This window comes from Protopterus annectens, chromosome 10.part0 (genome assembly GCF_019279795.1).
Source record: "Protopterus annectens isolate FY-2018-M chromosome 10.part0, PAN1.0, whole genome shotgun sequence".
Lineage (NCBI taxonomy): Eukaryota > Metazoa > Chordata > Ceratodontiformes > Protopteridae > Protopterus > Protopterus annectens.
The window spans coordinates 1823447181-1823474674 of NC_056744.1; the positions used below are offsets into that span (position 1 = coordinate 1823447181).

A 27494-nucleotide genomic window follows, 5' to 3' on the forward strand; every position below is an offset into this window, starting at 1 on the left:
ACTTAATGAAGACCATTGTTGTTATCTACTGACACACCAGCAAGTCTAGGACAGTAACAAATGATTTACAATAAATGCGTTTATTTATGATCCTTATTCAACCCAATAATGAAAAAATAACCATAGAATATACAAGTAAAAACATTCACATAGCCATCATTGTAAGAAAATTCGGTACTTACGTATTATCGCAACCAGATTTTCGCCGTTGCGAAAATAGCATTCTTCAAGTCAAAGGAGGTCATGCAACACTGTAAAGTGTCAATACGAAAAAACGCTGCTGGATACTGCTGTTTCACCAAAAATAGGGTTTATTGTAGCACAAATACAAATAGAAAATGAGCGCTTTCGGGCTATGGCCCTTCATCAGATAAAATTCCTCAGATTGACAAAGTAATTTAAAAACATTACAACCAATAAGAATCTAATAAAAAGCCCGCCTTTTCTTAAGGGCTGGCTTAAGGGGGACCACATCATTCAGCCCTGGATCCCTATGGGCTGTCATCTCCAAAATCCATTTGGATTCAGTTAGTTCTGTTAACTGTTTGATGTCCCCCCCCCCAGTTGGTTAATTTTATATTAGCTATTACCCTGAACTTAAAACCATGTGTTGGGTTGTCCCTTATGTGCCTAAATAGAGCATTGTGCTCATCACAATTCCTTATACATGACATGTGCTGTAAAATCCTAACTTTCAACATATTGTTGGTCTTCCCTATGTAGAAGCTAGGACAGAACAGACACTCCGCCAAATACACCACATCTGTCGTCCTACATGTCGCCCTTCCCTTCAGAAAAAATGTTTTGCCATTAACTGGGTGTTTGAACATCGTCTCCTTGTTAATATAAATGCAGGCCTTACAAGACCTGCAAGGAACAGTGCCCGCAGTATTCTTGAAGGATTTGCCACTGTTAGCTACTCTCTCTTTACAAAGCATATCCTTCAAGTTTTTATTTCTCCTGTAAACAAATTGAGGGCCTGTACCCACTAAATCTCTCAGACCGGTGTCACTGGTAATGATATTCCAGTTTTTGCGTATAATATCGCAGATTCCCCTGATGCTACTACCATAGGTTAGCATCACCTTATGTCTACTCTGCATGGGGTTTCTTTCTTGAAAGGCTACAAAGAGACAATGGTAAATATGGTAGTGGAGAGAAGTAGACCTCATAGGCACAACAGATATAGACCATGGATCAATCGGACACAGAGTGTCTCGAGTGATATTCAGGCTAGAAACCCCATGCAGAGTAGACATAAGGTGATGCTAACCTATGGTGGGTTATTGCTATAGAATTCCACAGCTGCTTCTTACTGCACAGGATTCTGCTGGCACTAGTCTAAGGAAACACGATATTTACTGCACAGAATTTCACAGCTGTTACTTATTGCATAGGGTGCTGTTTTAGCACCAGCGGATATTGCACAGCAATAAGATTATACTCTGTTAGATTAATTGCACAGTGTATTTAAGACCTTTTAAGGTTATTGCACGTGAATATGCTTCCCACTCATCATATTATCTAATTTCTCTGATGTTACGTGAGATGTAAGTTGCTATTCTCACTTGTCATATTACCTACTTTCTCTGATGTCACGCGAGATGTAAGCTGCTATTCTCACTTGTTGTATTACCTTTCTCTGATGTCACGCGAAATGTAAGTAGTTATTGGCTTTCAGTAGCCTGATGGGACATTGACTTTACTGCTGTTATAATTTCTTGTGGAGCTTTTCTTCCCAGGCCTCCACTGAAAAAAGTCTTGTTTGCCCAGTCAGTTTTTCCTGGTAAATAAATAAATTAAATTTTCTTCTCTCTCTCTCTTTCTCTCTGTCTCATATTAGAAGCCATGTTTTTCATCAGTTTTGTTGAAGCTGTAAGTTTGACTTTACCTGGACTTGCAGCAGCATTATAGTTAAAAGTAAATTAAGTGGATGAAAGGGACACAGTCTCGGCTCCCTCTAGTCATCTGTAAATGGATGTAGGAGACTCGGCTCCCTCTAGTCATCTGTAAATGGATGTAGGAGACTCGGCTCCCTCTAGTCATCTGTAAATGGATGTAGGAGACTCGGCTCCCTCTAGTCATCTGTAAATGGATGTAGGAGACTCGGCTCCCTCTAGTCATCTGTAAATGGATGTAGGAGACTCGGCTCCCTCTAGTCATCTGTAAATGGATGTAGGAGACTCGGCTCCCTCTAGTCATCTGTAAATGGATGTAGGAGTCTCGGCTCCCTCTAGTCATCTGTAAATGGATGTAGGAGACTCGGCTCCCTCTAGTCATCTGTAAATGGATGTAGGAGACTCGGCTCCCTCTAGTCATCTGTAAATGGATGTAGGAGTCTCGGCTCCTCTAGTCATCTGTAAATGGATGTAGGAGACTCGGCTCCTCTAGTCATCTGTAAATGGATGTAGGAGTCTCGGCTCCCTCTAGTCATCTGTAAATGGATGTAGGAGACTCGGCTCCCTCTAGTCATCTGTAAATGGATGTAGGAGACTCGGCTCCCTCTAGTCATCTGTAAATGGATGTAGGAGACTCGGCTCCCTCTAGTCATCTGTAAATGGATGTAGGAGACTCGGCTCCCTCTAGTCATCTGTAAATGGATGTAGGAGACTCGGCTCCCTCTAGTCATCTGTAAATGGATGTAGGAGACTCGGCTCCCTCTAGTCATCTGTAAATGGATGTAGGAGACTCGGCTCCCTCTAGTCATCTGTAAATGGATGTAGGAGACTCCGCTCCCTCTTCTAAATGCTCCTTTTTTTTGTTACTGTGCTTTGATGGACAGTTGTTAATGTGGCAGGGTCACTGTATCCCATTTCAATCACTTGGACTGCAGGCTAAATTAATTAATTTAGTAGCTGTCCCCTTACACCATTCTCAGATTGTTAGTTTTATTTTACTATTTGTTGTACACCCACATTGGTGAGGTGAAACTGTCCATAGTGAATTCATACTGGATTTTAGCAAAAGCTTATCCATCCCACATATGATGTCATTTTGCCCCTCTAGGTCAGTTAAGTCAGTCAAAAAAAAAGAAACTGTGGTGCATTGAATCTTGGCTTCTTTGAGTAGCTCTTGATACAATAGTCACGGAAATGTTTAAATTGCATACTTTGAGTTCTGTTAGTTGCAAGCTGCTAGACAAAGATTTATAATCTTCTTCAAGTAACAATGGCTTTTTGTCTGCATTTACAAAAGAATTCATACTTATGACTCTGTTGTACTAGCATCCCTTCCTACACATTCACTAAGACCATTATTAATTGTGACCGATTAGAATAAAAAAACTGTAATAAAATCTCTGTAAAATAGTAAACTGTCATATGCTTTTTATTTGCTATGACTGTAAATAGACTGTCCCATTGACATACACTTTGCATTACAGCTGCAAATTTATATAGCATAGTTCTGAATCTTTAGCAGGTCAACCTAGCCAACAGTTACATGATAACAAGCCAACCAATCTTAAATCTATTTATATAGGAAAAATACCACTAAAAATATTCCTGTAGCAAGGAGTATTATTTGGAAAGGTCAGCAGATAAATGATAGATAGCAGGGGTAGCTGAGACATACACCCAGAATGATACCACAGTACAAGCAGAAAATTATTAATTTCAACAATTGGATAAGTTTCTGGTGTCATTCTAAGGGGATCCAGTATCTGTCTGCCTGGGATGACATGATCAACAGACCTTGATGCTTCGCCAGAGATGGCCTGCACCTGTCACCCCAGGTATTTCGGATACTGGCCAAGGCCCTTGCCAGCCCTATAGTGCCTTTTTTAGGCAATGTCCTGAAGACAAAATTACCATCATAACAGCTACAAGCAAACAAAATCTGCGGGTTATGCTACTCAACGCTAGAAGTCTAAATCTCAAAATGCACTCACTCGAAGCACTCCTTAAAATGGAGACCATCGACATCTGTGCAGTGACCGAGACCTGGTTCAACGGTCCGAAGAGCACCCCAGCACTACCAGGCTATAATTCATACCACACCTTTTAGCCCCTAAACCTGGACTGAAACACTAATGGTGGTGGTGTCTTCATATTCATAAAGGATATGCACACCTCCAGACTAATAGCCCAACATAACACATCAGAGATACTTCAGGTACAACTAACACTGGGTAATCCGGGATGTAGCCTGCTATAGATCCCCACCATGTCCCAAGGCTCCCACTCCACATTCCTAAACACACTGGAAAATATTAGGGTACAACCCAATACCCTTATACTGGGAGACTTTAACTACCCCTCTATTAATTGGGAAAATTACTCATGTACCAACACACTTGCTCAATGTTTTCTGGAATCCATTAATTCTAACGCCCTGGACCAACTCATTCTTACCCGCACCAGCGGTAGAAACATCCTTGACCTGGTCATTACTAACATGGGCGACCATTGCTCTACACCAATAATCAACTCCTCTCTGGTCAGATCTGACCACAAGCTAATCACCATGGATATCCACATCCCACCCTTACCCACTCTAAAGGAAACTACCATACAAAACTTCTCCAAAGTCAATTTTGGGCTTCTAAAAACAGAGGTGGATAACTTCACGACACCCATGCAAATGGAAAATAAGTGCATGACTGCTGAATCATACACCAATGCACTGTATGAGCACATACACAAGTGCATGGATTGGACCATACCAAACAGAACCAAGACGCTCTCCTCCAAAGAAAGGATGCCAATCTGGTGGGCTCCCACCATAAACAAACTCCACAACAGAAGGAAAAAAAAACTGTTGCAGAGAAAGGAGAAGTCCCAAGGCTGGAAAAACTCCCTTGTCAGCCTCAGCAAAAAAACGAGACCCATCATCAAATCCTCTAAAGCTAGCTATGAAAACAAAATTGCTGCAGATTCTAAAGACAGCCACAAGGAATTCTATAGTTATGTCAAGAATCTACATGGCAATACTCAGATCTGCTCTGAGTTACAGCACAATGGCAGTACATATACAGAACCAACTGATCTTGCCAACATATTGGCCGATAGGTTCAGTGCGAACTTTACCCCCCTTTCGCCCCCTAAAGGGCCTATCACAATACCTGAGGAATGCCAAGTCCCTATTATCACGGCTACACAGGTAAAAACTGCACTGTCCAAAGCCAAGAATACAGCTTCCATGGGACCTAATAATATTCCTGGCTGTGTTCTACATGAATTACAAAGTGAACTGGCACCACACCTGAATCACAGCCTCATTTCAGGCTTTTTTCCTACCGAATGGTACACTGCTATGGTCATCCCACTCCATAAAGGGGGAGCCTACAGACCCTGGGAACTACTGCCCCATTAGCCTGATGTGTCTGATATGCAAGGCTATGGAGTGCATCATTATGGACCTTATAAATAAGGACATAGGGAATCTCTAAACTCTGGACCCCAAGCAGTATGGGTTTGTGAAAGGTAGATCATGCCTGCTCAACCTGATAGACTTCTTCGAGTCTGTCATACGAGCTGTGGATGAGGGCAAGGTAGTTCACACAGCCTACCTAGATCTTGCCAAGGCCTTCAACACAATCCCTTACTCAGGAATCATAGCTAGACTCACTAAATTAGGCATAAACCTCTGTCATAAGATGGGTTGCCAACCGGCTCACTGATAGAACCCACACTGTGAAAGTAGCGGACTCCAAATCTGACTACCGACCAGTTACAAGTGGTGTCCCACAGGGATTGGTCCTCGGTCCTCTCCTGTTTGGCATCTACTTCTCTGAAGTTCAAGCCAACACAAAGGGACTCTGGCTGACCAAGTTCGCAGATGATTGCAAACTGGGAGCCATTACTGATTCTCCAACTGATGTAGACATTCTACAAAAAGGCCTCACTGACACCAGTGACTGGTGGCAGAACCATGGTCTTATGCTCAATGCCAAAAAGTACGTCATTCCCTCTGGGAAAAATTCGGTGCCCATGAACTACCACACAGGCAGTAGTCCACTAAACACCAAAGGTGTGATAAGAGACCTGGGGACACAGGTTGACAGCAACCTTTCCTTTGATAACCACATTACCACTGTAGTTAGAAAGTCCTTCTATGTGGCACATCTCATTACAAAAGGTTTCTCATCCAGGAAGAAAGAGGTCGAGGATCACTGGCCTCAAACAGATTCCCTATGCAGCTTGACTGAAGAAACTCCAGCTGTACTCGGTTGCATACCGCCTACTCAGACATACAAGGCCATGTCCAACCCAGAACTGATTGACATGCTCCACCTAAAGAAAAGCTTATCCCCTCGAGCCACATGCTCTAGGGATCTAAACCTCACCACAACAATAAATAGGACATGCTGGAGGGATAGATTCTTTTCACAGAGACTTCCCGTGCTTTGGAACAAGATTCCAATCTACATTAGGCAGAGCTCCTCGCTAACACTCTTCAAGAGAAACCTTGGCGAGTGGATGGGAAGCAAAGTTTACCCCGGGCATCACTTCAGTGGCTCTGCTGGACAGAGGCACAGGGAACTAATCTAAGGGGGGTGGTGAAAGCCAGCACATTCTGGCTAGGTGTATAAATGCCTTTGGGCAGATAGCCTAGTACCTACCTATGAACCTATAATCCCTCTCTACTCGTACCTCATTAGTCCTATTATAAAATACAATGTGGTATATACCTCACTAGACACCTACAACAACTGGAAAGGCCACAAAAATACCTCACTAAGAGGATCTTAGGCCATAGACACATGCCCTATATGGACAGACTCAAAACAACTCCAGCTATACTCTGTCTCTTATCGCCTACTTAGAGGCGATCTCTGCTTGACCTACAAAGCCATGTCTGACTCGGAGCTGCTAGATATGCTACACCTAAAGAAATCCCAATCCATCCATGCTACATGCTCCAGGGACCTAAACGTCATTACCACAATAAACAGAACATGCTGGAGGGACAGGTTCCTAACCCAGAGACTTCCCATACTCTGGAACAAACTTCCCATTCATGTCAAGCACAGCACTTCACTGGCCCTCTTTCAGAGAAATCTTGATGAGTGGATGGGCAATAGGAAGTTCACCCCAGGGGGATCACTTCAGTGGCCTTGCTTGACAGGGGTACTGAGAACTAACTTTGCGCAGTATGATGCCAGGGAATCTTCTTGGGTTAGGTTTATATAGGCTCCAGGGCCATTAATCTATTACACACCTATGAACCATGTTTCCTTCTTCTACAGATCTCGGGTGACCTAGAATGTACATGCAGTGAGGCAATACAGAAAACATGTCCTCTTATGTGATGGGTACCAAAGCAAAGCCCCCTCCACACCATATATGTAAACATTGTCTTCCCTTCTGCTGCTTATCCATGATCCATTGACTTAGGTGTTCACTGTCCTGTACATTTACACTCATTACAATTAATGCTGACTGTAACTGGCACGTATAATCACTCATGTATTTACTTGTGACTGCAGCTGTACGTGGTCGATCCCAGCCCTTTCACAGAAAGAAGAGTCCTAAAAGAACCCCATAAACTAAATGTGTACAGGGTAATGGGGCTTGTTGGGATTTACCTTGAAATTCTTACAGAATTAAGGTGGGGGAGCAACAGAAGCTAACTCATCAAATCACCTGATCGGTCAGAATATAAGTAGTTTTCAAAGTAAAAATAAATAAAAGGCCCTCTGTAGCAGACCAATAAGGATTTCCTGTTTGGGCATTCCTCAGCTTAGCGAAGTTTTTCACATTTTTGGCTCCTACTCTTGGTGTGCTTGGTCCCTGCTGATAGTACATGCTGTGATGTCACAGACCAAACTAGAAGAAGGTCATTCTCAGACCCCGTGCTTCCCACTTCAGTCCTGTATGTACTGAACAAGCACACCTTACCATACTAAATAAGCATGGAATGTTATGTACCTGTCTGAGTTACTAGAAGGTTGTACTAATGTGGTATGTGAAACAGCATTTCCAACACAGTGTTTCAGTGGTGGTGGTGGGGTAAATAATTATCTAGTGAAGAAGACACCCCTCATAGTATAGCTGATGCTATGAATATTCATATGTGTTTATTTTGAAGGCTCTCTGCAGTGGAGAAGTCTTCAAAAGAGCCCAAAGGAGTAAAAACTGACAATGTGACATTTGAATTCTAAAGCTGGGAAGGATTATTCAAAGGCAGGTAGGCAAAAATGAGGAACACCTTTTAGGAGGTGTCTGTGCAACCAGCACTCTGCCATAGTCCTGCCCTCTGCAATCTCATAATGATTAAAAATGGTGGAAACATGCACTCTGACCTTGTAAAAATGAAGACCTAAGTCAAACAGATGCATGAGAGAGGTCAGAACCCCCTGCAAACTGACTAAGGCACAACGTGATACTTCTATGCCCAGATGGACATTCTCTTCATACAGACAGGGTATACCTGGCAGGTAGAAAGCCTTCTGGTAACATCAAAGACCATTGTGCAAGCTTCTAATGAATCAGCTATGTCCAGAGGTGGGGTCACCTGTTACACCATCTGATAGAACGTCCTTGGTTTGTGGTGGGGCAGATTACAGTACTGTCAGGGACCAGAGTACCTGAAACCACACCCTTCTCAGCTATTAAGGGTGATATTGATGAATGCTTGTCTTTTGCCTCTGAATGTTACTAGCAGGCATGGGATCCAAGGAAAAGGTAGAAGATCATGCATACATTTTCCCTGCCACTGAAGAAAGAGCACATTTATTGTCAACAGCCCTTGCTCTGCTGAACCAAGCAGAACTGACAGGAAACTGTATTCTTATGTGTGGCGAACATGTCACTCTCCATGATGCACCCTCACATGTCACTCTCCAGAATTCCCCCTCACATGTCACTCTCCAGGATGCCCCACTCACATCTCACTCTCCAGGATGTCCCACTCACATGTTAGTCTCCAGGATGCCCCACTCACATGTCAATGTCCAGGATGCCCCACTCAAATGTCAGTCTGCAGGATACCCCACTCACATGTCAGTTTCAGGGATACCCCACCCCCAGAAGAGTCTGAATAAATAGGTCTGTCATCTTCTTTTCCAGGCATATAATGGAACTGCGGCTGAGGAAATCACCATCGTGTTTACTTCCTTTTGGATATGAATGCCCGTAAAAGAGACGTCCTGTCTGTGCCCCCCCCCCCCAGATTTACAATACTTATGTGCTAAGGAGTTACAAGCAGGGATGCCTTTTAGAAAGGGCAAGAGGACATTTGTCCTGGGCCCCCCAAACCTGGCATATAGGATCAATAATTATTATTTTTCTTCAAAAGGGGCTTTTTGCTAATAAGCAACCATAATTTAATGGCTTCTGTAGCAGTATTCCTGGTCTGAAAGATCTTTTTCCTCCTCTTTCTAGATGCAACTGATTGTCACAGATGTTGATCTCACCTTTTTGTTACCTAACAATGAACATTTTGAATCTGTTATTACATGAACAAAGCAGTAGAAAGATATGCTTTTAAAGTGTAAACTTTTAGAAGTTGTGGTGTGTGTGTGTGTGTGTGTGTGTGTGTGTGTGTGTGTGTGTGTGTGTGTGTGTGTGTGTGTGTGTGTGTGTATGTGTGTACATATATATATATATATATATATATATATATATATATATGTGTGTGTGTGTGTGTGTGTGTGTGTGTGTGTGTGTGTGTGCTTTACTGTGTTGTACAGTGAGTGACTGACAGCTTGGATAGAGTTAGAGTGTATAAAGGAACCAAGAAGGAGAAAACTTAATTAACAGAGAGGTATGACGCTGATTTTTTAAGGAAGAAAAAAATGATTTTCATATTAGCCATTGAGGATAGCTAAAATGTGGTAGCAAAGTTTTCAGACTGAATAAAGTACACTGCCTTGGTGTGAACCTTCTTTGTAACATTTCTCAATCTGGCATCACAAGTCCACACAGCATTCCAGCATGTCCCCAGTAACTCAAAGTAAAATATTACAGTTTTACATCATGCTACCCAGTGCCCACATACATGCATCACAAGTTCACACAGCATTCCTGCATGTCCCCAGTAACTCAAAGTGAAATATTACAGTTTTACATCAGGCTGCCCACTGCCCACATACATGCATCACAAGTCCACACAGCATTCCCGCATGTCCCCAGTAACTCAAAGTAAAATATTACAGTTTTACATCAGGCTGCCCACTGCCCACATACATGCATCACAAGTCCACACAGCATTCCCGCATGTCCCCAGTAACTCAAAGTAAAATATTACAGTTTTACATCAGGCTGCCCAGTGCACACATACCTGCATCACAAGTCCACACAGCATTCCTGCATGTTCGCAGTAACTCAAAGTAAAATATTACAGTTTTACATCATGCTACCCAGTGCCCACATACATGCATCACAAGTCCACACAGCATTCCTGCATGTCCGCAGTAACTCAAAGTAAAATATTACAGTTTTACATCAGGCTGCCCAGTGCACACATACCTGCATCACAAGTCCACACAGCATTCCAGCATGTCCCCAGTAACTCAAAGTAAAATATTACAGTTTTACATCAGGCTGCCCACTGCCCACATACATGCATCACAAGTCCACACAGCATTCCTGCATGTCCGCAGTAACTCAAAGTAAAATATTACAGTTTTACATCAGGCTGCCCACTGCCCACATACATGCATCACAAGTCCACACAGCATTCCTGCATGTTGCCAGTAACTCAAAGTAAAATATTACAGTTTTACACCAGGCTGCCCAGTGCCCACATACCTTAAAAAAAGTTTTGTTGGTGGCAAGACATATATAAGTTGACAGCTTTGGTGTCTTCAGCAAGTGTCTGTTTACTAAAAATTGCATGATGAAGTTGTCTTACTGCTTCTTGATGTTTTAATTACTAATTACAGCAACAGGTTGTCGCCTATGTCTCAAATGTGGTGCATCCTAAACTGGAAATTTACACATAATATGATTTATTAGTAAAAACCATAATGTAAGGAAATAGCTGCTCTTCTGAAGTATGTTGGTTTTATTACCCAGAATGCTTTTATGTTCTGTATAAATTATTGTTAATACCTACACTAACATAATTTTCCGAATGTGGTCATGAAGAAAAGCTGAGCAGACAATGAAAATAAAATAATAATAAAAACATGGCATAGGCCTTTTCTAACATCAGGAAAATAACCAAAAAATGAAATTAATTATAAAACAATAATGCATGAGAAATGTAGTAATAACTTTAAAATTTAATCTCATAGTTACGAAAATAGCAGGTATTTTCCTCTTATGGAGGGATATTCTGTGGCCAGGAGTGGAGACTGTTGGTGGATTCAGGCCACAGGAAGCTACAAAAATAACTGGAAGTCTTATGGATAACCAAAAACCTGTTTGTAGAAGCACGGTTTCAGGTGCTTGCAAAGCAGCTTGGCCTGAGCTGTATCAGCACTTGTTCTGTAGGTTTGAGAGCAAATGAGCTTTGGGATGGGTGCTGAAGCTACATGTCCCAAACCAAGCCCATGAACCCACTAGTACAAGATATTTAACTTATTACATAAATAAACCCCATACATTATATATATATATATATATATATATATATATATATATATATATTTTTTTTTTTTTTTTGATTTCTAGGTCTGAATTATAATTTCCCTTTGATTTCATTGGGCTGCAATAATTACCCATACTGTATACTGGTAATTTTTAGTCTTATCAATTAATGTTTTGATGTACTTTAGTACTACAGAGAAAATATGTTAGTAGTTGTTGGCTTATAGTTTAGTTATTTTTAATTACTGTTAATAATTTCATTGTCTGCTCAGCTTTTCTTCATGACCACATTCGGAAAATTATGTTAGTGTAGGTATTAACAATAATTTATACAGAACATAAAAGCATTTTATAACTTAGTTAATGTACATATATTGTTAAAATCAGAGTACTTAACACTGATAGGCTATTATTTGAAGGGCTAGTTGCTAGTTGTGGTCTGTGCTTTATTGTATGTTTTGTTCTTTAATTTTTATGAATTTAGCTTCAGAAGAGTTGATTTTGGGGGATAGGGATGTTTTTGAGGGTTGTGTGTGTATTTTATGTGTGGACTGTGTGAAGTTAATTTTATATGGATATAAATGGGAGATGCAGTCCATATTAAATTTTTAGCTTTAGTTTTTTTAGTTTAGTTTTGTTTTTCTTTTTTTCCTAATTATAGAATTGGGTTTAGGATTATTTTGGGTGGTGTGGAATCTTTTGTTGCTGTATGTATTCCTGTGATTTTTGTGCAGTGGATGAAATTTACTGTCAGTCTTTCGTGAAGAGTGCAATTATGATAAATTGGGGCTATTTACAGTCCAGGTGATAATGAGGAAAAAGTGCACCTAGCCTCCTGATGAGATTTGTATATATTACACATAGATAAGCAGACAGGCAGATAGCTAGATGTTTTTCTGAGGTCTCTTGCTACCTATTGAATTCCCACCAGTCATTCAGTTAGCTTCTTCATTCCCTCTGTGTTGAGGTCCCTGTGGCCCATTTATTCTTGTATGGGCAAGGAGATGAGTGCTTGGTGCTACCATCTATCTGCTCAGGGATTGGCATGTTCTTGTTAAAGCCCTAACTCCCCATGTATTCTTGTGATGACCATACCCTGGCCCAGCAATCAAGGAGCCTCAATCCTCACCACTAACACCAGAAAGGGCGTCCCATAGAAGAGGAAAGGATAACAAATACACACAGTAAAGTACAATTTCCCTTAAGTGCACACAGAGATCACAGTCAGTCTGGGGCTGGTTGCTCCCTTGCTCCCCAGGTCCCCAATAAGACTCCCCACTGGCACAGCTATAGGGTCCAGATCTCAGCCTAGCTGGCAAGCTAACCTCCAGTACCCTCTCTGTGCAACCAGTGCTTCATGTCCCTGCCCAAGTAGCTGACAGACACACACACACACACACACACACACACACACACACACACACAGACACACACACACACACACACACACACACACACTTTGAGATAAGTATTTATATAACTTCACAGACACTCCTGGGAAAGGCTGACATAGATTCTCCAGCTGTGCCCCTTTACCAAGACTATACCATAGTAATCACTGCCATCACCAGCTAATAATTATCAGCTACCCAAAGGCCCTTAAAAGGGTGTCCAGTTACTACTGTGCAATATTATTATCCAATAGTAGTGTAACTTAAGTAATCTTAAGCCTTTGGAAGGGTTTATTACAGGATCACTTATAAGCATGCAATGTACTCTAGAGCTTAATTATCTCTACATAAACCAGCAACAGTTAAAAGGGTTTACAAATATTTAATAATAAATACTAAAAACACATGACAATACTACTACACCACAGTGCTGTTCAAGAGTTCAGAGATCACACAAACTTAAAATAATTCAGTAGTACAGTTCTGACATAACAGAAAAACACTTAGTCTAACTTTCTTCTAATTTCCTAGCTATTACTCCAAGAAAACATACTTCTGAAATAACTTACTTAAGACACAGACAGAGTGCTGATAAGTTGGATAGCAAGACAAAAATGCTTAATAATTTCTGGTTCTCACTGTTTAAATTGAAACTGCAGTTTTGCTAAAACATTACATCTTTTGTTTACACTTTCCTGGTTCCCAGCCACACAGAACTGCATTTACATTCTTTTACACTTAGAGCAATAAAGGACATCCTGCATGCAAATTCTGGTCATTAACTTTAGCCTTAAAACAATAGGCAGGATACTTACTCCAGACTCATCGACTCCAAGTTCTAACTTCAAAGGACATACAAAACATGATTTTAATTTCAAAGAACATTTGAAATGCTTGGCTTAGTTTTCCTTACAACAGATGGCAATGTTGCTACAATCTTGAAATTCGCATTTTACAGTGTTTTCTTTCATTAAAGAAACAAGCCTGTATTTTATATTTATATTTACAAATGCCAGAATTATATATCAAATTCTTTTTGACTAGGCTGGCAGCCTTCGCCCTTCTCTACCAGTCTTCACAATGCCCAATATGCATTCTTCCTGGAGGATGAGCAATGGACATATAGCATGGATCTGTCATTCCTGTGAGTGATATAAGCCCAGAAACAAACCTACCTCTTGGAATGAGCATATCGTGCAAGTTTCTCTGGTCAGCACTGGGGTCTGTATCCTTCCTCCCATCTTTCAAAACCCCTCTGAAAGACTTCCTAGCTAAAATCTGGCTCTGTTATTGCTCAAAACCAGATTAAACTACATCCCTAAATGTGAACAAGCAGATTTTCATTCCCTCCTCACTCTCCCTTCTTCACTTAATTCCTTACTGATATCTAATTCTCTTCCCTGACTTTCTCTCTAAATATACCATAAGCCTGTTTTTCCCTCACTTCATATTGCAGTGCCTGTTTGTATTAGACTAACTTACCATTAATTTCTCTACAAACTGTCTAAAAGTTTTCTAAATATTAAATTATTATTATATACATTGTATCGATTCTTAACCAAAGTTTTTATATTATGTCTAATTTCTTATAATTATTTAAACTGCAGATGTTTTGGTTTTATTTTTGATGATGGTATAATTATTTTTCTTAAAATATTTTGTACTAATTTGGAGCTTTTTTCCTCCGGCCTCAGCTGAAAATGGGATTCTACCCAGTCAGACTTTCCCATTAATTAAATGTCGATAAATAAAACAATAAATAAACATATTAATAAATATGTACACCTAACTTACATAAACATTTCTTTTACACCCCCTGTCTAGGTCAAATCTAAACACACATACATATATATATTATATATATATATATATATATATATATATATATATATATATATATATATATATATATACATGTGTATGTATGTGTGTGTGTGTGTGTGTGTGTGTGTGTGTGTGTGTGTGTGTGTGTGTATATATAGTCTTATATAATATATATAGAGTCTGGAGCATTTCTTCCCGGGCCTCCGCTGAAAACAGGCTCTGTGGAACCTAGTCGGACATTCCCGGTCAACAAATGTAAAATAAATAAATAAAATAAATAAATAAATATATATATATATATATATATATATATATATATATATGGATGTACTTTGAAATATCGAGATACAAAAATATCAAATGGCAAAACATTGATCCCAGAAGGCCAAAATGCAAAATAACAAAAGGACAGATTTATACTTTCCTATTTAACCGGTATAACCACCACACGAGTGCTTTTTCTTAGTTTGTTTCTGTACAAATACAATTGTTGTGTCCATGTTCTATGTAACTCTTTTGTATAAAAGATATATGATTGTTAGTATTTTTGTTTTCATGCATTTATGTGTGAAAAGTGGGATTTTTACATATTTGTAAGTCTATATCCCATATTTACATCAATGCATGCATGGAAGCAATTTATAGTTTTAAGTTGTCTGTACGCAATGTATATGATAGAAAGGAGCCCTGTAGTTATATACGAGTATCTTACCTATGTTTTAAGTTTATATATAGTTGTAGTTTTTATTGTAAATTGGCTATACTTTTTGGTATGCATAGACTTGTATGTTTTAACCATAGTTCTGAATGAACATTTTAAACTAAAACCTCATTGATTTTAATTGAGAGAAGGGAAGTGATGTCACCAGTGCTTTGAGTATTTAAGTAAAACTTTAAAGATTAATTATAATTGGCCTGAGGAAGCCTTTATGGTGAAAGCACTTGCCTTTTTATCTGTTAATAAAACAGTTTGTTCCTATTATCGCTTGGAAGTCATTTACACAATTTCTGCTGAAGTGAAAACTGCTGATTTTGGACTGTGTTTTGTGCCACTGATGGTGTACTGCAGTCTACGAAGTTTCGGATTGGTATTTTATACATCGGAGCATATTGCCCTGCCGTCTCCTTCTGTTTATTATTTAAAAGAAAAAAAATGTTGTAGTACTCCCACACCTCCTGCTTACCAACTCTGAAATCACAACAGTGGGGAAAGGGCAAATTCCCTCTCCCTGATGTTCTGTGGCCTCCCACAAATTAATACCGGTAGAGGCAATCAAATGTTTCTTCTATCTCTTCTGCTGATAGCAAAGACATTCAATATCATGCCTTATATCCAGGGAACAGGTCATCACTGCTCACTCAAAGGCAAAAAATACAGCCTCTGTGGCACCTGATAACATCCCAGGCTGCATCCTATATAAACTCAGGCAGGAACTTGCAGCACCATTAGGCACCCTATTCAACCAAAACTTGAGTACCAGTTTTGTCTCAGCTGACTGGAGGACAGCCACTGTCATCCCTTTACACAAAGGTGGAGCATCCACTGATCCAGGAAATTATAGACCCATCAGCCTAACTAGCCTGATCTGCAAGGCTATGGAATGGACCATCATGGACCTCATTAGCAAGGACATTTGCAACCTCCAAACACTTGATCCCACAAAGTTTGGCTTAATCAAGGGGGGAGGTCATGTCTGTTAAATTTGGTTGACTTTTTTGAGACAGTCACCAAAGCCATGGATGAGGGGAAGACAGTGCACACCACCAACCTTTACCTGGCCAAAGTCTTCGACACTATTCCCCACTCGGGCATAATAGATAAACTCTCTCAACTAGACATCAATCAATATATTACCAGATGGGTAGCCAACTGACTGACTGATAGAATCCACCTAGTCAAAATAGGGGAAGCCACCTGAAGCAGTAGACCTGTATCGACTGGCATATCCCAGGGTTCAGTCTTGGGGCCTCTGTTATTTGGCATACACTTTTCTGAGGTACATACCAAAACCAGTGGGCTATGGCTGACCAAGTTTGCAGATGACTGCAAGTTGGGAGCTGTCATCAATTCCCCTAGTGACATGGACATCCTCCAAGAGGATCTCCCCCAAACAAATGACTGGTGCCAAAAGCATGGTCTACGCTGAATACAAAAAAATGCATCATCATCCCCTTTGGGGAGAGAGATGTTCCCACAAATTATCACATTAAAAACAATGTTCTAAGCACGCAGTCAGTCGTGAGGGATTTGGGCACCCAGACTGATAGCAGACTGACTTTTGACCACCATGTTGCTTCCATTGTACAGAAAGCTTTCTACATGGCCCACCTCAGGGTCTATATTAGAACATCGAAGTTTCAAAACTTTGAATGTTCTAATATTGAACCGTATTCAGCGAATGCTGAAAATATCGAAGTGACAGAAAACCAATTTTTTTCCTATGGAAAGAATTTGGTTGTCCATTTCTGTTGCTTCGGTATTTTCAGCGCTGTGGTGGAAAGTTACGGGTCGGGTTCAGGTAAGTGTGCGATTGAGCGCGGATTAGGTTAGTTAGGGTTAGGGTGCGGGTTAGGTTTGTGTGCGATTGTGTGGACGTGAGGGTTAGGGTGGGTTAGGTGAGTTAGGGTTAGGGCGCAGGTCAGGTAAGTGTGCGATTGTGTGGACATGAGGGTTAGGGCAGGTTAGGTGAGTTAGGGTTAGGGCGCGGGTTAGGTATGTGTGCGATTGTGTGGACGTGAGGGTTAGGGTGGGTTAGGTGAGTTAGGGTTAGGGCGCAGGTCAGGTAAGTGTGCGATTGTGTGGACATGAGGGTTAGGGCAGGTTAGGTGAGTTAGGGTTAGGGCGCGGGTTAGGTATGTGTGCGATTGTGTGGATGTGAGGGTTAGGGCAGGTTAGGTGAGTTAGGGTCAGGTAAGTGTGTGATTGTGTGGACGTGAGTGTTAGGGTGGGGTAGGTGAGTTAGGGTTAGGGCGCAGGTGAGGTGAGTGTGTGATAGTGACGGACCTTAGGGTTTGGGTTAAGGTAAGTGGACAGTTAGTGGTGTATGTATAGTTTAGTGTAGAGTTAGGTGTAAGATTTTAGGTGTATGTGTGTGTGGATTGCTGTTTGTTTGGTGTGCTTGTGTTGCGTGTATGTGTTTTGGAACAGCAAATTTTATCCCTAGGAAAAAAATTTGCTGTTCTGTATGTTCAATGTTTTCAACTTTCGTTGAATAGGGTTCGATATTAGGACATTCAAAGTTTTTAAACTTCAGTGTTCTAATATAGACCCCCACCTCATAAGTAAGAGTATCTCATCCATTAACAAGGAGGTCATAACATCCCTGTAGTCTTCCCTTATAAGGCCCATTACTGAGTACAATGTCCCATTTGGCATGTAGCTCATAAACTACATGCAGCAACTGGACAGACTACAGAGGTTCCTCACCAGGAGCATCCAGGGCCTCAAAAATCTACCATACCCAGGCTAAAAGCCCTATCCCTCTACTCTGTTTCATACAGACTCCTCAGAAGTGACCTCTGTCTGGCATAGAAGGAGATCTCGGACCCCGCCTTGATGGGACTGCTGCATATCCGTAAGTCAAGCTCCACTCAAGTAACAGCACAAGCAGCCTCAACCTGGTCTTTAACATCAATAGGACTTGCTGGTGGGTCAGATTTGTGTCCAAGTGACTCCCCCATCTATGGAATAGACTCCCTCTCCACGTCAAGCAGAGTACCTCTTTACCCCTTTTTAAGCGCAATCTGAATAACTGGATGGGAAATAGAAAATACACCCCTGGGATTCCACCCGTGTCCCTGCTGGATAGGGGCATTGGGTGCTGATCCTGTGCCCCTGCTGGACAGTGGCATCGGGTGCTGATCCCGTGTCCCTGCTGGACAAGGGCATCGGGTGCTGATCCCGTGTCCCTGCTGGACAAGGGCATCGGGTGCTGATCCCGTGTCCCTGCTGGACAAGGGCATTGGGTGCTGATCCCGTGTCCCTGCTGGACAAGGGCATCGGGTGCTGATCCCGTGTCCCTGCTGGACAAGGGCATCGGGTGCTGATCCCGTGTCCCTGCTGGACAAGGGCATCGGGTGCTGATCCTGTGTCCCTGCTGGACAGGGGCATCGGGTGCTGATCCCGTGTCCCTGCTGGACAGGGGCATCGGGTGCTGATCTGTCTATGCATGAGCTAAACTCTTGGCTAGGCTTTTTGAAACTTTGAACATTCTGAATGGAGATCAAGTCGCCATACAAGGCGGAATGGTAAAATTACTGTTTTCCTCACTGTAGTGCGATCTCAGATTTGATATATTTAATTAGCAGGGGATGTGGGGGGGGGGGGGCGCGCAGGGGAGCTTGTGTCCCTGAAAAAACATTAAAAATTTTTGTTTTATTTTAGTTTCAAAACTTTGACCATTCGATCATATGATCTCGGCTGTATGATGTTTGAAGTTTTGAAACTTTGGTAATCCGATAGGGATCTATATATATATATATACATACACACACACACACACACACACACACACACACACACACACACACACACACACACATGTGTGAGTCTCAGTTACACATGCACGCCATGCCCTGGTACCCACCTTTTTAACACATGCACACCATTCTCTGGTACCACCTTTTTAACACATGCACACCATGCTGTGGTACCCACCTTTTTAACACATGCACACCATGCCCTGGTACCCACCTTTTTAACACATGCACACCATTCTCTGGTACCACCTTTTTAACACATGCACACCATGCTGTGGTACCCACCTTTTTAACACATGCACACCATGCTCTGGTACCCACCTTTTTAACACATGCACACCATGCTCTGGTACCCACCTTTTTAACACATGCACACCATTCTCTGGTACCCACCTTTTTAACACATGCACACCATGCCCTGGTACCCACCTTTTTAACACATGCACACCATGCCCTGGTACCCACCTTTTTAACACATGCACACCATGCTCTGGTACCCACCTTTTTAACACATGCACACCATGCTGTGGTACCCACCTTTTTAACACATACACACCATGCCCTGGTACCCACCTTTTTAACACATGCACACCATGCTGTGATACCCACCTTTTTAACACATGCACACCATTCTCTGGTACCCACCTTTTTAACACATGCACACCATGCTCTGGTACCCACCTTTTTAACACATGCACACCATTCTCTGGTACCCACCTTTTTAACACATGCACACCATTCTCTGGTACCCACCTTTTTAACACATGCACACCATGCCCTGGTACCCACCTTTTTAACACATGCACACCATGCCCTGGTACCCACCTTTTAACACATGCACACCATGCTCTGGTACCCACCTTTTAACACATGCACACCATGCTGTGGTACCCACCTTTTTAACACATACACACCATGCCCTGGTACCCACCTTTTTAACACATGCACACCATGCTGTGGTACCCACCTTTTTAACACATGCACACCATTCTCTGGTACCCACCTTTTTAACACATGCACACCATGCTCTGGTACCCACCTTTTTAACACATGCACACCATTCTCTGGTACCCACCTTTTTAACACATGCACACCATGCCCTGGTACCCACCTTTTTAACACATGCACACCATGCCCTGGTACCCACCTTTTTAACACATGCACACCATGCTCTGGTACCCACCTTTTTACCACAAGCACACCATTCTCTGGTACCCACCTTTTTAACACATGCACACCATTCTCTGGTACCCACCTTTTTAACACATGCACACCATGCCCTGGTACCCACCTTTTTAACACATGCACACCACACTCTGGTACCCACCTTTTTAACACATGCACACCACACTCTGGTACCCACCTTTTTAACACATGCACACCACACTCTGGTACCCACCTTTTTAACACATGCACACCATGCCCTGGTACCCACCTTTTTACCACATGCACACCATTCTCTGGTACCCACCTTTTTAACACATGCACACCATTCTCTGGTACCCACCTTTTTAACACATGCACACCACACTCTGGTACCCACCTTTTTAACACATGCACACCATTCTCTGGTACCCACCTTTTTAACACATGCACACCATGCCCTGGTACCCACCTTTTTAACACATGCACACCATGCCCTGGTGCCCACCTTTTTAACACATGCACACCATTCTCTGGTACCCACCTTTTTAACACATGCACACCATTCTCTGGTACCCACCTTTTTAACACATGCACACCATGCCCTGGTACCCACCTTTTTACCACATGCACACCATTCTCTGGTACCCACCTTTTTAACACATGCACACCATTCTCTGGTACCCACCTTTTTAACACATGCACACCATGCCCTGGTACCCACCTTTTTAACACATGCACACCATGCTCTGGTACCCACCTTTTTACCACATGCACACCATTCTCTGGTACCCACCTTTTTAACACATGCACACCATTCTCTGGTTCCCACCTTTTTAACACATGCACACCATGCCCTGGTACCCACCTTTTTAACACATGCACACCATGCTCTGGTACCCACCTTTTTAACACATGCACACCATTCTCTGGTACCCACCTTTTTAACACATGCACACCATGCCCTGGTACCCACCTTTTTAACACATGCACACCATGCTCTGGTACCCACCTTTTAACACATGCACACCACACTCTGGTACCCACCTTTTTAACACATGCACACCATGCTCTGGTACCCACCTTTTAACACATGCACACCACACTCTGGTACCCACCTTTTTAACACATGCACACCATACCCTGGTGCCCACCTTTTTAACACATGCACACCATGCCCTGGTGCCCACCTTTTTAACACATGCATACCATGCCCTGGAGCCCACCTTTTTAACACATGCACACCATACCCTGGTGCCCACCTTTTTAACACATGCACACCACGCTCTGGTACCCACCTTTTTAACACATGCACACCATGCCCTGGTGCCCACCTTTTAACCACATGCACACAATGCCCTGGTGCCCACCTTTTTACCACATGCACACCATGCCCTGGTGCCCACCTTTTTAACACATGTACACCATGCTCTGGTACCCACCTTTTTAACATATGCACACCATGCCCTGGTACCTACATGTTTAGCACACACACACACACACACACACACACACACACACACACACACACACACACACACACACACACGTGAGTCTCAGTTATAGTGTGTTGGAATGGTTGGTTAGTTTATGTAATACAGCAGTAACACTGTAACTAACAGAACTGTAGCTAGTGCTCACTTTCTGTGTGTGTGTGTGTGTGTGTGTGTGTGTGTGTGTGTGTGTGTGTGTGTATGTGAGTTATGTTGTGTTGGAGTGGTGGGTTCATTTATTTTCTACAGTGTATCACTGTAACTAACAGAACTGCAGCTGCTACTTACTTCCTGTGTAGGACAGTGAATTCTTTCCTGTTATCACACGTCTGTTAATGAATTGAATTTTTGTGTAATCACTGTTGTTTGTACTATATAGCTCATCTACAAATACGATGAAGACCACCTGCTTGTTTAGTGTACAGTAACGTGCTACTTCTGCTGCCTCAAAGCATGGTCACTGTGCCTCCAGCCATGGAAACTAACTTACCCCCAATGTCTGATGACCTCTGATGTTGTTATATTAGTTATGATGAGTACAGCGGGTATGGGTACAGACGTCTTCATTGTGGCTGAGAATATTTGCATATTATGTTAATGAATTTTTGCTGAAAGCCATTGTGTCAAGCTCAGATGGCTGGTCTTGATGAAATTTGTAATGAATTAATATACTAGATCTGTGTGGATTTACCTGACAAGCCCCATTAAAACACACGGCACATACAAATGAATTAATATACTAGATCTGTGTGGATTTACCTGACAAGCCCCATTAAAATACACGGCACATACAAATGAATTAATATACTAGATCTGTGTGGATTTACCTGACAAGCCCCATTAAAACACACGGGACATACAATTGAATTAATATACAAGATCTGTGTGGATTTACTTGACAAGCCCCATTAAAACACACGGCACATACAAATGAATTAATATACTAGATCTGTGTGGATTTACCTGACAAGCCGTATTAAAACACATGGCACATACAAATGAATTAATATACTAGATCTGTGTGGATTTACCTGACAAAACCCATTAAAACACACGGCACATACAAATGAATTAATATACTAGATCTGTGTGGATTTACCTGACAAGCCCCATTAAAACACACAGCACATACAAATGAATTAATATACTAGATCTGTGTGGATTTACCTGACAAGCCCCATTAAAACACACGGCACATACAAATGAATTAATATACTAGATCTGTGTGGATTTACCTGACAAGCCCCATTAAAACACACGGCACATACAAATGAATTAATATACTAGATCTGTGTGGATTTACCTGACAAGCCCTATTAAAACACATGGCACATACAAATTGCCAATAATCCACACTCTGAAAGGACATTGCATGACAAGAAGATTACTTGACTTTTTTCCTTTGGTTTTCTGTTGTGCTTGTGCAAATGTAACATTGCCTCTGTATTTATTTCAGGACTGGCTGACAAGATATGGCTACCTCCCTGCTCCAGATCCCCTCACTGGCCGGCTTCAGACACAAGAAGGTTTAATCAGTGCCATTAAAACCATGCAGAGGTTTGCTGGACTGAAAGAAACAGGAGTGCTGGGTATGTACTAATCCTATTTACTAATCGAGTCTTTCTGCCTCATGTGCCCGATACCGACAAAACTTTTATGTCACTTGTTGTTGTGTCTTTCGGCTTTTCCTGGTTAGGGGTTGCCACAGCAGAACTCCGGTCTGCTAATGATTGGCAGTAGATTTTTACGTACCAAGTTGCCAGCCCTGACGCACAACCTTCAATGAAGGTACGCCCATTCACGCATGTCTCCTCGCAGAAGACGCTCTGAGAATCAAACCGGACAGCGTCTTACTGTGAGGCGACAATGCTACCGCAGCACCACCACTGCAATTACTACAAAAAAGCCATATATTTACAGTTCCAACTTTTTTTAAGTAGCTCTACAGCTGAAGGCCATCACTGACAGGCATAAAACCTGGCAGGCTGGAATGGCTGTTGGTCTTTTTAATTTTTAGTGACAGCAAAACACTGGAAACATCAATATTTGCAAAATATTTTAATTAGTGTTCCCCAGAATCATTTCACTATTTACAGACTGTTTTAGTATCTGCTACCCAGAGATGTATTCAGTTTATTTCTTGAATGTGTAACCAGTCCCCAAAGCCATTTTTTACTCTTTTGTACAGAGTGTTTTCACATCTGGTCTCCAGTTTTATAGGATATTTCCTGAATGTTTTCTAGAACCTTGTCATACTGTTTAAAAAATGTAAAACCCATTCTCAGAACTTTTTCATTTTATTAAATGTTTTCATATGCTTATTCTCCAAAACTCTGTTCACCTTTTTTAGTGAATATTTTCACTCGTGTTTCCTTACTTAATGCTCACATCACTGACTAAGTCTTTTCACAAGTGTTTCCCAGAGACCTTTTACCTTATTTAATATTTTATACACTTGTTCCTCCAGGTTTATTTATCTTGTTTACTGACTTTTTTGACTCCCCCCCCCCCCGACAATCCACCTATTCCACCACATCACTATTGACCAATTCTTTCTTCCATCTTGTTTGACAAAGACAGCAAAATCTGTTGCTAGCAGGCCATCATATACGGTAGTCTCAGGTCCTTCGTGCCACCCTGTCTAAGTCATCCTGTATGACTGCTCCTGAGTTCCTCTTTGCTACATGTTTGTTATACCATCATATACGATTGTCTCAGGTCCTTTGTGCCACCCTGCCTACGTCATCATGTATGACTGCTCCTGAGTTCCCTTTCGCTACACGTTTGTTATACCATCATATACGATTGTCTCAGGTCCTTCGTGCCACCCTGTCTACGTCATCATGTATGACTGCTCCTGAGTTCAGCTTCGCTACATGTTTGTTATACCATCATATACGGTTCCCTGGTACCCTGGATCGGCGGTCTTGTATGACTGTCGTTACTTTCTTCCTATTATCCTAGGTGGGCCATCATGTATTACTGCCTCTGATTTCCTTCCTGAGACCCCAGATAAGCCATCCTGTATAACTGTCTGTATTTACCTACTTGATAACTTGGGTAGATCACTGTGTATGATGTCTGTGATTTCCTCTATGATATCTCAGTGATCCCCTTACAGATCCTGTATGCAGAGCATTCAGTGTATGTAATGCTGGCCCAGCTATGGTATCTCCATCTCTAATTTTGCCATCTAGACATGCTGTCCCATGGTGGGGGGCACCCATACTTAGGTACCTTAGGTTAGTCTTCTGGTCTCCAAAAGTGGATAATTCTGCACCAGGAAACACCTCTCCCTCCCTGGAAATAGGAACTTCAGTCTCCAGTCAGTCCAACCCACCTCAGCAGGTCAGCTTTTACATGCCATGTCTATTAATCAGACCCAGGCTATCTGCATCAGTATCAGTGTTCAAACCTGTATGCCAACAGAGACAACCCTGCTTATTAAATGTTTTTACACTTGCTCCCCAGAAGACTGGCTACCTTATTTGCTGAATATTTTCACACCTCACTGCCCTTAACACTGCTCACCACATTTGCTGAATGCTTCAGACCCACCTATGTCATACGCCCTTCTTCAGACTTTATATTATTCTAATCTTCACTCCTCTGGCTGCACACTTTTTTACTACCTGTACATAAATTCCTGCTCTCTTTTTATTTATGTCCATCTTCCATATCCATGCTAACCATCCTGCCTGTTTCTGACAGATAAAACCACTCTGGAAATGATGCAGAAGCCTCGCTGCTCTCTCCCAGACATTATCGGGACAGCTGAATGGATGAGACGACGCAGAAAGCGCTATGCTCACACTGGAATTGCCTGGAAAAAGAAAACCTTGACTTGGAAGTAAGCAATCTACTCAATCAACTAACAAATGATTGCAATTGCATATGTAACAATTTCATCCAACTGCTTAATGAGCCTTGGCTGCTTATTTTTCTCATAATGTTTGTTTTCCTAAAGTAGAAATGCATGTCTGCAGATTCTAGTTTCTCTACACTGCTTGTGCAACACACTCTCTCACACACTAACAGTCTTTAGAGTCTCACCTTATCAAGTTAGCCTGTTTGCATAAAAACTGCATGTCTGTTATGCGATTGACCCAGTTTCAGTAATAGGTCATAGTTAGGCAGTCAGCCTGAGCAAGGATGAGGACCCAAATAATATTTTCACCTTAATGGGGAGATAGGCTGGACAGGACAGAATGGTGAAGACATTGGGGGACAGCTTTCCCTCACTGGGGGCATGATGGAGTTGCTGTGAAAAATGATCTGACCACTATAATGACAATTCTATCTCCCTGGAGAGGAAGAGGTGAGTGGTAGGAAAGAATTAGCCACCATAAGGGCAGTTATCTTCTGAAGGCAGTGCAGCTCAGTCGAGATCTGGGCACCCTATACATAAGTCTTTTTGATTGGAGGGCAGATGGGTCAGTGTAGCTGAAGTGTGGTACGCTATTATTTTTAGGGAAACACAAAGACACTTGAACACTGATGTGATGCAATACATTTATTGGAACAACATAGACTTTACAATTACTCAAGCTTTTGAGCTGCCATGAGCTGTCCATCAGGAATTGTTACTAATGTTATATACAGTGCTTAAACATCCAATTTTACCTAAAAAGGGAAGTATGCTAGTGTGGGAAAAAAATGTAGAGTTGGGATGTTTCAGAGACGGACACAATGTGTGCCTGTGTGCATGTGTATTTGCGTGGATGAGTGTGTGTGTGTGTGTGTGTGTGTGTGTGCGCATACATATGTGTGTTTGTGTGTGTGTGTCCGTGTGTGTGTGTGTTTGTGTGCATACATATGTGTGTGTGTGTCCATGTGTGTGTGTGTGTGTGCACACATGTATGAGTAAGAGTGTGTGTGTGTGTTGTAAAAGAGCAGTTTATGCTTCACTATATATATCAAAATTTACATGTTACATTAAAGTCAGTATTAATTTGGGCCATCCCACTGATATTCAACCAGAGTATATAGTGTGTTACGTGGGAAGGAAGTGAGCTGGAAGTAGAACTAATACTTGTAAGTCAGGTAGGTTTTCTTTGGGGTAACATAAAAGGGAGGATATATTCTATTTATGCTGGAAATATACCTTTCCCAGTTGTACTCTTACTTTATGCTGAAAAAAGTCTTCAATCTCTGTGCACAGAATAGTTTGTTAATTTTGGCTTTTGGCATGTTAATGATTTACTGAAAAACCTAATGGTTAGTTGAGCCATATTCCTTGATAGCAGAAGTGGGTAATAGTTGTGATGTCCCCATGCTGGGCCAGTAATCAAAGAGCCTGAATCCTCACCACTGACACTGGAGAGGGACATTCACTTGGAATACAAATGGATACGCTCAGTATTTCCAGATGCAGACCTCTCTGCATCAAGCACAATTTCCCTTAAGAGCACACAGGGAACACACTCAGCACGGGCTTTACTTGTCTCTATCTGTCTCTCCCCAGGTCCCCAATGAGGCTCCCCACTGACACTGTTAAACCAGTGCTTTGTGTCCCTGCCCCAAGTAGCTGACACACACTCTGAGATTTAATTTTCACACACACAAACACACACACACCTGGGAAAGGCTGGCACAGACTACCCGCTCTACCAACTTTGCCCAGACTATAAGGTAGATTCACTGCCACCAGAAAGTTACTATAAGGCTCTTAAAAGGGTATCCAGTTA

General features: G+C 41.9%; 1 protein-coding gene across 1 annotated transcript in view; it reads left to right on the plus strand.

Moving 5' to 3' along the window:
* LOC122814067 (matrix metalloproteinase-17-like) overlaps window positions 1-27494 on the plus strand; it is a 180938-nt gene that overhangs the window by 86777 nt on the left and 66667 nt on the right. The window contains exons 2-3 of the mRNA XM_044086676.1: window positions 23264-23396; window positions 25519-25657. Of these exons, the coding sequence (XP_043942611.1) occupies window positions 23264-23396; window positions 25519-25657 (272 nt within the window). The remainder of the gene's footprint in view (window positions 1-23263; window positions 23397-25518; window positions 25658-27494) is intronic.